Source organism: Mya arenaria, chromosome 4 (genome assembly GCF_026914265.1).
Source record: "Mya arenaria isolate MELC-2E11 chromosome 4, ASM2691426v1".
Taxonomy (NCBI): domain Eukaryota; kingdom Metazoa; phylum Mollusca; class Bivalvia; order Myida; family Myidae; genus Mya; species Mya arenaria.
Window position 1 is genome coordinate 49,224,722 of NC_069125.1, and position 12,214 is coordinate 49,236,935.

Sequence of the window (12,214 nt, forward strand, 5' to 3'; positions counted from 1 at the left end):
AGGAGAACAACTCGACAGTCTTGAGTTATGGGCCGTGCAGTAGCTACATGCAAACCAATATTCAATTGAACATCTTCAATTGTTTTAGAGTAAAACTCAGCTACTTCTTTAAACAATGGCAATATAAACGCTATCACTATCCTGCACACAAAATGCAATAATAACACACTTGAAAGGTTAAACATATGTCCATTTATTAAGCTCAGAAATACATCCCTGAAAACTAGATAAATGGAAAGGAAAAGTAGAAAAGGTCAAACATAAAACAAGGAAATAATTAAAGTAGATTTACAGCATCGCATAATCACAATATGTTGACAAAAGTACACATACTTTCAAAATACTGCCCAAAATTTAGATTTACAACTTTTTTATTCATGGTTTCAAATTATAGTAACAATACAGTCATTTTGGAGTTTCATTTTGAATATAGTTATGAAAATAACTGAAAGCAAACAAGATATTCACATAAATTGCCATTATTGATCATTCAAATGTACATGTATAAACAACACATAACTAGACGATGTACAAATCAATTGAACAGACTCATTCCCCTTTTAACACGTTGTGCGTACAGTTCAGGAATGTATGATTCAAGGCAAAATCTGTCAAGTTGACACAACATTTTCAGCCAAAATGATTCACAAAATGCAATTCTCTGTATAGAAAGACCTACACATGTCCAAACTACAAAATCACACCATTTCCTCCCGGTGATTCCCATCTGCCCTTGGACCTGGTAGTAATATTTGTGTGTTTCCTTGAGTAACACCTTGCCATTCTCTAACTGACAAAAAAAATCATTGTCTTCACAGCATTCCTCAGGCGTTTGCATCCTCCATTTCTTAGAGGCAGGACACTTAATCTCAACCAGACCAACACTTTCTGTACAATGTGAACAGAACACAAGCCCATCTGGACTGGCACCAAGGTAGGGTCTGTCGGCACATACAACTAGACCACTGTCTTTAACTGCTAGTCCTTTGTGGTCAGTTTGCATTGCTTTCGCATACATTCTCTTTGCAGCCTTCTCATGTTTAATTCCATATTCTGTGTACTTGCTTGTGAAATTGGAATACAACATCTGCCGCAGGAGTCCGTCAGGTTCAGTTGATTCTTTCCTACGACAGATGCTGCCAAAGTTTGAAGCTGTTAGGCGTTCTTTTCTGGCCTCTTGCCATTTCCCACTTTTTTGGCCCCTTGTTAAGATTTCAGTTAATTGAATTTCTTCAGCGCTTTGCTTCAAAGAGTCAAAATGATCCAAAAACACTGTCTTACTAGAACTGTCCCTCAAGTTTACACTATCATGGTAGTTGAATGGCACAGAATGTAACACAGGGAGATCTGGTTCATTTTCAGTTGTTTCAATTTCAAAGTTTTTTAACCAGCCTACATTCAACTTCGAACCAACCAGTTTCTGCCTAAATCTGTCAATGTTAACAGTGCATCCATTGATAGAGTTCAGTTCATGGTTTTTGTTTACAGAAACTTTACGTACTGACACGTTGTACAGTTTCTTCTTTGAGAACATAAGATCTTCAGATTTCCTAGGCGACAGCTTACGTTTCCGTGGTGCAGACAGCATGCTGAAGTTGTTCCAGGCACAGGGTTTGGATGTTGGAGCAAGGGTTTTTTTACGCGTCAGGTCTTCAAGTCCATACAGCAGGGCACCAATATGGTTGCAGCATTCACCTTCACTAGATGAAAATAAAAAAATTCATTTACATGTGTGCCTTTTTACTTGTTATACTTACATGTATATTCCAAAACATTAAAGTTTGAAAATGGAGGTGAATACACAGTATTTTACACTTAGTATTTCCTGGTAGGCCATGAACATACAAAACACAAACAGTGCCATAAGTAAACACCAACACGGTGAAGGGAGTTCATTGAATCAATACATAAGCTCGCCTGTTCTTTCATTCAGAAAAAAATAGCAAAACTCAGCTAACCATGAAAGCCAAAATTATGACAGTTATAACATGTGCTTTTTTGTCTCTTGTAACAAGTGTACCAAGTTTGATAAGAAGATATGAAATAGTTTGAAGAATGCCCCAAGTTTAAGTATTTGATAATACTGACAAAATAGCCTAGCGTGTGTGGGTTTGACACCTTTCATCAATGCAGATCAGAGACTTTGATTTATCACAAATTAATTCAACTTACCCAGCTGGACAGTTGCAGAACGCGGAGTGTATGCAGCCAGTCACTTTCGACAGAAGGATCCAGGGTTGGTACTCTGGTGACTTTCTTTTGTCTGCAGTTGGAAATGATGGCAGCACGGAAGCTTGAACATAACAGTGGCTGCACTCTTCGCTTATGAGATGGACCTGAAGAATAAATTATAAATAATATTTTAATTTAAATGACAATAAATAAACAACATACATCATAGAACATATGAAAATTGTACAAAATACATTATTTTTTTTAAAATTAAGATAAGTATATAGTCAGTGTGGTTCGACACATACATGTGCTTGCATCCACCACACCCCCCTTAATTGTGGCTAGCCCCGCCTACATAAAAATGTTGAGTACATTTTTCACACCAAATTATTTTTATGTCCAAGTCAAAATAGTCCCCTTGAGCTAATTATATAACTAGATGAAGTAAACATGGCAGAAAAAACAGCCTCAGACTTATTATAAACTCACTATTTGACATACCTCAACTTTCTGTACATGTCCGTCCACATAATAAGTCCTCGCCTTCAATTGACGTTTCGAGTCTCTTTTCAGTACAATGTAGTTGTATATATCCTTTTCCTCTACAGCAGGAAACAGATCAATAGTGGACTTCCATGCCTTCAGTGTTGATGGCGGTGGAAGACCCTCGCCACATGGGAGGATAAAGCGTTCGGTTGCTCTTCTCTCTCTTTCTTCCCGATCTCTCTCCTCCAGCACGCGTTTGTCAGTTATAGAAAGTCTATATGCGCCTTTTATCCTCTCAATCAATTCGCATTTAAGACCTGATACATTCAATTTCCGGTTCGCAAGGTATCTTTTCAAATCGACGACCTTAAATGGTGTCAACTCATTGTTATTCATACACGCCCCAGTGATCTCATTGTCTACGTCGGCCATCTTGCAAAATGTATTCCCCGGAAGTAGGAAATGGAGTAGCCTCCCTTAGAAATCAGGGGAAGTAACCAAGTTATCGGAAAGGACAATAGCAATATATCTATAATAAACACATGGTAAATTTCACGGCGATGCAATTTAAAACAAAGCAATGACAGGACTTATAAGTAGTGTGTAGTCCATAAGGTAATGTTCTATTCGGATTTTTTTATTGTGTAAGAGCTGGTCCAACTTCGATGTCCATGACAATTGTTTCTTAAACAGTTAATAGGAATTTGGCGGAAACAAACATTGCTTGGTAAAATTTCAAGACATTCGTGGATTTTGGGCACACGAAACAGATGAAAATCGGTTATACTTTCTAAGTATACACTTATGAAACAGCGTAAGTACTACATACAAAAACACTTTGTTCTAAAATAGGGTCCAACCGGGTAATTCGAACAAAAAAATATTTTATCTCGAAAGACTTTTGATTTGTATTCAAAAATTAGAGTACAAGGTCAGATTGTGTGATATTGATGGTATTTGTAATTGTGGTTTTTGTATTATTTTAAATATTGTATTAAATCTCATATAACTCTAATCTGAGTGGCAATGTACTCGTGGATATGTACTGTATCATATAGTGTATGTTATAGTGATATAAACTTTACATTCGATGTACATGTGATTTGATGAAACGTAAATAAACTATAAAATATTCACTGCCCAAGTGTGTCGTACTTAGGTCTCGTTATTGGAAGTATTGTTATCCTTTGTATAGAATGTTGGTATTCCGAAGTCGGTCCCTGTTCCTTTTTTTCGACATAATTTGTATGTTTCTGTGATATTTTCTTTTCGATACAAAGTTTTAACTAATCATCGCGAGGCACAAACACTTTTTTAAAAACAACATGATTTTTGGTATTTATTGTTCAAATACTATTAATGTTAACTAAAAACCATATGCCGCGTACCTGTATAACTTTATATTTTTTAGGAAAAGCAAATCAGGGTACCTACTTATTGACCTCAAAATGTACTCTGATCAGAGCGTCCGAATGATTCAGACATGTATGTTATCACTACTTCCGGATGCTGATGATGTGAATTTCATAGTGTTTTATTGAGGAAATAAAGCCGACATTGAATGATTTCCACCATCAAACGGATTTATTTTCATCTTACCGTGGGTAGCATTTTTAATTTGACACGTAAATTTTCAAGCAATACAAGTTCGTTTGAAAAAATAATGTAATTTCAATTTCGCAAAATGGAGATAAAAAATATCAAATATGCGCATACTTATTTATAAAGTTTCATTCTAAATGAGGCCAAATGTATGGATATGTGCACAGCATCTGTGAATAAGATGATTGTTTACCTATGTGCATAGAAAAGTCTTGGAGCCACTCTCAGTGTAAGTACATAATTACTTTATACATTTTGTTCAATGATATGGTGATAAGCCATCGCCTTTGATAAAACAATCTTGCATGCTCAATTTTGATTTCCTCTCTTATAATGCACCAGTCAATTGTTAACACAGCCCCCTCGGGGATATACCGGGGAAAAGGGCTGTGTTTTTACCTTTCAGGTGTCCTCGTAGCTATTATATAAAAGAACTTCAGCGAACACAGTATATATTACCTTCTTGGACGTGTTGTAAACATCAAAAAAAAAATATCAACATTAAAGTTATGGAAGCCAGAACTAAAGTCCTCGCAGTGCCGGGTGATTGCGGTGGTTTTGTCTTCCCTCAAAATATATCAGGGAATTGCTCTTACCTTAGATCCCCTGGGTGCTGGGACGTTATTCACGGGATTTTACCACCAGTTCGTTCTCCCAGGGCAGGGATTTTACCGGGGATTGGCTGGACAGAAAGTCAAAGTACCTGCTATTCCCTTGGGGGGGGGGGGGGGTGGCGTGGTTACAATTGACTGGTGCATACTTTACAAGTTTTTTTATCTGAAGACGCTTTTTGCTCACTTTTTGTTTTCTAGCCAAAAATGAAAATCAAAAATCAGTCAGAGATACAGTATGGTGATGCATTGTTGTTGATAGATCAATATAAATTTGTGAAATATTTGAGGGAAAGGTATTTAGTTAAATAATTTACAAGTGTAACTTTTGAGCTTTATTTTACAATGCAGTGCCGAATATTGTGGAGATAGAACTGAATTTGTATTAATTAATCAGTTGACTTGTGGCGTTAAGGGAACAAAATTAAAATCAAAATATTCAATAAAGTTCCCTTATCACCCAATGTTGTGGAATAGTGAAGTAATGAAGATTTAACCTCACAACAGTCTTTCTCAAATGCTGTTCAGGCTTTTGTATGCTTAAGAATAACTTACCTCGCAATGTCAGACCAGAAATCATCTTGGCATGAGATTGGATCACTATGGATCATTATGCAGTCAATTGTAAATACGCCTCTTACATCCGGGGGTATACCGGGAATAGCCGGCGAAATGGGCCATGTTTTTACCTTTCAGGTGGCACCGCAGTCCGGTCTTCCCGGAAAATACAGTGTGGATGGGGCTTAACCTAATGTCCCTTGGGTGCGGCGGCATTTGGTGGGGACTTTACCATCAGATTATCTCCATAGGGCGGGGATTTTAGCTGGGCTTGGCTGGACCGAAAGTGAAAGTCCCCGCTATTCCGGGACCGGGGGGGGGGCATGGTTACAATTGACTGATGCATTAGCTTGTGTATTCAGATAAAGTTAAGAATATATATAATTATTTATATAAGTTATACTTTGCAATCTAAATCAAAGATTTGAAAAAGGTATCCTTTATCAATAAATGCAAGTATACATAAATGACTAAGTGAGCTTTCAAGATTACCTTTCCAATCGCATACACAATGCAGTTTGAAACCTGGATAATTAAAACAAATCTTGGTTGTAGACCATAACTATTAAATATTTGATAAGTCACAGACATTATAAGGTACAGTTTGAAGGGGCTGTACTCAGTTAATGATGAAAAAGCAAAAAATTAAAGAAAATTGTAGAAAATTGACATAAACTTGGTATCGATGTGTACAATTAATGCATTTAAACTTACTAACTGATGATCCCCATAGTTTACAAATGATTTATTAATAGCAGTTATTTCGTGTTTTCCCATTAAAAAAGATTACTAGGTAGATTACCGAGTAGAATTCATTCCTTATGACACTTCACTGCAATTTTTTTTTTTCATTTTGGTATTTTATTTACAATAACGATATCCAAGAGTAAAATATTTTATTAAAAAAATGTCCTTAGATTCGCTACAGGAAAAAAAAACTTTTTTGGTGCCAATCTGGTGTACAGTCCCTTTCATAAACAACAAGTGAAGCCAATGCTGTATTAATTTGAGACAAACAAAAAGAAAGAAGACAGCACAAAGTTCAAAAAGTGTGACTATTGTGAGAATACCTTACATAATTTATAAATTTGCATGCGATTCAGACAATTTTAATGCTAGAAATCACAAAAAAAATCATTCCCTTGAATTATTCCTGTCATAGTTTAAAGCTTCACAGATTTACCGTTTTTACAACTTTTTACTTTTGTCTTGGAAAGAGCAAATTTTTGCATTAACATCTTCAAACAATGATATCAGATTGCTGACAAACAATCAGCTCGTAGTTTGTCATATTTCCTTTCGAAAATTAATGTTTTATGGCTTAAACCGTTACTAACAGTTTAAGAATAATGCTTAAAACATCATTTTTTAAACTTTAATATAAAAATCTGCCATCTAAATTTTGGTCAGCAGTCTTATATAACTGGTTTCCATGGATTTTCGCAAAAATTGGCTCGTTCCAAGACAAAAAAAAAAGTTGTCAAAACGTCCAATGTGTGGGAGTGCAGCTTTAAACTCATAATAAAATTTCAATGCACTGCATTTGACATAATTTTGAACAGATGAAAAAATGTTATTTTTAAAAAGCACAATATATCCTTTATGTGACCTTACATTATAATGAATTTATTCATATCATAATTAAGTGACTTTTCTTGCACTTAAATGTGAACAAGTCAAAGCTTGGGATTGAACACTAAATGAAACAAGAATGAAATTAAATGAATCACAAAATATCATCAAAATTATACACACAAATGTTCTTTGATATACAAAAAAATGAAACTTTTTAGACTTTCAAAAATTTAACATTTACTAAATACGGTTATATAAAATGATGAATACATTTGTAGGATTTGATATCCTGCTAGATGTAACTCGGCTTCGTTCATTTTTCTAAACTTTCTCTCAGTGATGAGGAATACATTTTATTCATTGCAGTTGTTTTCTAAGTTTATGAAAATAAGAACAATTGAAACAATTCATTAACTACTGTTGATCAGTGCAGATTGTGGGAGGTCATGGTTGATTTCAATGAACCACCAATAAGCCCTGCCAAAATTGGATACTGATTGGTCAGTCAGGTGCTTTTGGTAGGCATTATTAGCATGACTGTTCATTTTAACCATCATTTATGAATGTTTACAAAATCATTGAATATTGAAATAACAAGCAAAATGTCAGTTTGAATGATGAAAGCCATGAAATATGTGAAGTATTCCAAAAGACACCAGTTTTTCAGCTTGTGTAAATAATGAGAAAATTGTTAAGTAAAATTATTTATTGTTTATCAGGAAAATGTTGAAATCTCATGTTTAGGCCTATAGTAATCATACTTGATTGCTATGTTATTGGCACTTATTGCAATATGTTTTATTCATTGCAATATTTATGTAAAGCATTAATTATTATGTTGACTTAAGTTTGAAGATAAGAACTAATGGTATAGGTAATGTGAGAATGATCTCGTAAGTCTTTAAAACCACTTTTGCTATTGTGAGTTTTTTTTTGCTCCAGTCTTGTTCAGTTTAGCTTTTGAAGATTTTCAAAGTAACTGCAAAACAAGTCCAGCTGTCTTGAAAGACTATGTCAAACCCTGACCAGATATAATTTCTTGTCTTTTCAAATTACCAACTTGGGAATGGTTTTATCATAACATAGGATATTGGTTTTAAAAAACATAATAGTGTTTTCGTATGTGGAATGAAATATCATAAGTGGCACTAAATTGAACATAATTTATAGTTCTCATTGATATTACACATAGCCCCAAGTACATGTTGATCTAAGATTTAAGGCTTGGATGGAGTCAGGGCAAGAAAAATGCATGTTAATAATACATTGTACTTTCCAACGCAAGAACTGTTTGTTTATTCAAGTAAATAAAGCAATCCCCACACCAAGGAACTGCAGTATTGCTTAACCAGCTTAATTGACATTATGAGTTGGAGTTCAAATTGCTGCAATTAAAGGCACATCTAGTTTACAGAATTATTCAAACTCTGATTTAGCACCCTTAATATAGTTATATGAACTACTTTGCGAAATGAAAGCTTTTTTAGATTTACAAGGACGGGTGACAAGTATTTGCCAAATGTACTGCAACACCTGATACCTGTTGCCTAGGAATCCAACAAATTCTTGGCACTTCAAATGTTACAGTACTATTCAATTTGGAGTGCCTGAAAAGAAAGCTTTTTGATTCTACATTCAACATCTTCTTTCTGTATGACATATTGGACCAGGAATATCATGAACCTACAACCTTTTGCATCTATTGAGATAGGGAGCGTTCAGGACAGTGACAGAGGGCAATACAAGAATGGCCAACTGCTGCATTTATTGAGTTATCTAATGCATACAAATTAAGACGGAGAAAATAATTCTTAATTTTTCCAAACTACTTCCTTAAACACCTTGTATGTAGTTGTCTTTTACAATGATTGTTCAAAGTTACAATGGCCCTGTGGGTTAAACATGATCTGTCCACGGGGTAACATGTTTTGTACATAATAGGGTTATAAGTACCGCATTTTGATCCAGGAGGTTGTATTCAACTCAAGTAGATTTTTGCAGATTTGGATTTCACAAGGCACAAGCCGAGTAAAATCAAAATCTACAAAAAAACTACCAGAATCAAATATGACATTCGGCCATATCCGGATCAAAACGCAGTACTAATAACCCTTTTATTATATACATTACTGATTAGATCACTTAGAAGCCACATCTTTGCCAATCTCATTAAAATCATATCGTGACGTTCACTTCTTTTCATTACGTTATGTACGATCGATCCACCTAGCGTAACGTCGTGAAGCGTGTATTGGGGATCTGATTTTAATGAGATTGCATCTTTGCATAACAAATTTCATTTTAAGGATGCACTCATTGCTTTAATGACGTCAATTTAATATTGCGCAACATACTTGTTATGACGTGACGTCACAAGAGTGGTATATATGGCCGTATTGCACTTGAGCGAAATATGGGTTAAAGTATTTTGTGATATGTATAGCATGTGGATTGATGATGGGTATATAATAAATAATAAAATTATGTTTGGTATTCCATTCTCACTAGCAGTGTGATTAAATGCTGACACCATGTTATGAAATTTGATGGTCAAAGTATTTAAAAGACATTTCAATATTTCATACTTTAAAAACGATATTCATCTCATCTTAGTCTACTCCATTTGCTTTGCTATGTACAAAAGTCTGCAGCAGTAATATGAATAGCATTAGACAGAAGGCAGTGCTTAGTATTCATCAACAGCACTAAGTTATAATGGTAACATGTTATATGAATTGAATACCAAGCACAAATTAAGAGGGAGAAAATAATTCTTCACTTTTTAAATAAAAACTACTTCCTAATAGCATTGTGTAGTCTGACATAGGTGTACAATGTAGATGTATTTTACAAAGATTGTTCAAAGTACAGCCCTGTGGTTTAAAGCTCCCCTGAAAAAGAGGTGACAGGTTTTCTATATAGTATATAATTACATCATTGAAAATCTTCTCTGAAACTGCAAATAACAGACCTTTGATATAAAAGGATTTGATCAAATTAAAGAGGTATGTGTGCCAACCACGTAAATTAATTTGTACAAGTCTGATTTAAGGACTTTGAGAAATTCAAAAGAACTATGACTTTATCTGATTTAACGCTTTAGCCCCCCCCCCCCCCCCACACACACACCCCTCACTCTACGCACACTTAACTAGATTTTTCAAATTTCCTTTGCAGCTTGCAAGCAGTTTTAGTCTAAAGTTTAAGCTAGCCCATCAAACAGTGACCCCTTGTGATGTGAGCCGATTTTGTCAATGCTTAGAACATGGTTGTCAACATTCCCCTAAATGAAGCCCTAGTCCATCAGTGCTTTCAGTACTTTGATTCTCTCGTGGTATTGTATAACTTGATTGTAAATAATAGATTGCAAAATTATTCTTTTTGTTCTTTCATGCATGCAATATTAATTTGATTATGAATATTGAATTGATTAAGTGTATTTATTATTTACTTATTATTTACGATGAGCTGTATATGCTTTAGTTAAATAAACATTCTGTTCTGTTCTGTTATTTCGTAATTAGGACTAAATGTGTTCCAATTAGGAGAAAGGATATTGAGGTTTGAAGATACATTCTTGTAATTCTGATTTAGTTTCTCGTAATCAGGACAGTATCTCCTAATTAGTTCTAGTCTTATCAGACTGATTAAGACTCAGAAATACTGTTACATAATTAGGACTTAGTATCTGCTAATTAAGGGTTACTCTCTCTCAAAATAAATACAAAAAAATACACAGTGGCACTTGTCCTCTTCCATAGAATGATACCGACTCGCAATTAATATATTTTTTCTTTAATTAATTTGTTTTAGCTTAAAGAATGGACACCATATTAAGCTTTATTTATTTTTAAATAGTTTGAGGTAGTTTAATGATAAAATAAAATGTCATAGAAAATCAATATTCTAATGATTTGTAAATACAAATCTTAAAGTTATGATCTACAGCTAAATCATACTTGGAATAAGCTAAGTGAAGTTAGACATTGGACATTCAAAAATGATAGTCATGCTGGCACGACATTGGACATTGGACATTCAAATTGAGAGTCGTGCCAGCACAACATTGGACATTGGACATTCAAAAATGAGAGTCGTGCCAGCACAACATTGGACATTGGACATTCAAAAATGAGAGTCGTGCCAGCACAACATTGCACATTGGGCATTCAAAAATGAGAGTCGTGCTAGCACGAGAATGGGACTTTGGACATTCAAAAATGAATGTTATGCTGGCACGAGATTGGACATTGGACGGTCAAAAATGAGAGTCGTGCCAGCACAACATTGGACATTCAAAAATGAAAGTCGTGCTAGCACGACATTGGACATTGAACATCCAAAATATGCTGGTTTTCTTAGAAAAGGTAAAGTTATCTTTGTTTTAAGTCATCATTTAAGCAAAATGTTGCCTTCCGACGTAGCATTTATGACGCAATTAATCACGTGGTATACACACACTGTACACGTTTCATCCTACGAATCAAATGCTTATTGAAGTAACGTATATACACGGTGCATATCTATATCGGTACCCTCTTTGCGAAATATACTGAAACGGTACCCTCTTTGCACATGCACCGGTCCGTCTCTGCTGAAAACAAATCGGCGATGGACAACAAGCCAGTAAATGTTCATTCAACTGATGAAAGGAGAGATGTCGTGTGCAAAAGAAGTATACCACGGAACACTAGAATGTTATAGCTATGTCTGTTTTAGTAATGTGCCCATTTTTCAATTACTGCAACTCCACAATAAGCTACACAATATCGATATGTCTTGCCTCGCCCACAGCCTCTGCATGTTCTGCGGGCTTAAATGAACCACTGGTTTGATTATGTACACCCCATACATATTACATGTATTCATTTATATATCATATTCATACATTATATATCAAATTAATATTGCATGCATGAAAGAACAAAAAGAATAGTTTTGCAATCTATTATTTACAATCAAGTTATACAATACCACGAGAGAATCAAGGTACTGAAAGCACTGATGGACTAGGGCTTCATTTAGGGGAATGTTGACAACCATGTTCTAAGCATTGACAAAATCGGCTCACATCATCCCTTCTTTCATCATCAGTTGAATGAACATTTACTGGCTTGTTGTCCATCGCCGATTTGTTTTCAGCAGAGACGGACCGGTGCATGTGCAAATAGGGTACCTTTTCAGTAGATTTCGCAAAGAGGGTACCG

The 12,214-nt window shown here is 35.0% G+C and overlaps 1 protein-coding gene across 1 annotated transcript; it reads right to left on the minus strand.

Annotated features, from left to right (window-relative positions):
- Window positions 1-400: 400 nt before the first annotated feature.
- Window positions 401-3,093, minus strand: LOC128230883 (uncharacterized). The gene is made up of 3 exons (XM_052943311.1): window positions 2,677-3,093; window positions 2,173-2,336; window positions 401-1,700 (listed from the first exon to the last, which is right to left on the minus strand). The coding sequence occupies exons 1-3, from the start codon at window positions 3,091-3,093 to the stop codon at window positions 536-538; spliced, it is 1,746 nt and encodes a 581-aa protein (XP_052799271.1). The 3' UTR covers window positions 401-535.
- Between the last annotated feature and the right edge of the window lie 9,121 nt (window positions 3,094-12,214).

Coding starts and splice junctions, on each gene's coding strand:
- LOC128230883 (XM_052943311.1), bottom strand. CDS start 3,093: ATGGCCGACGTAGACAATGAGATCACTGGGGCGTGTATGAATAACAAT. Junction 2,337..2,676: donor GACATGTACAGAAAGTTGAG/GTATGTCAAATA, acceptor TTTATTCTTCAG/GTCCATCTCATAAGCGAAGA. Junction 1,701..2,172: donor TTCTGCAACTGTCCAGCTGG/GTAAGTTGAATT, acceptor ATTTTCATCTAG/TGAAGGTGAATGCTGCAACC.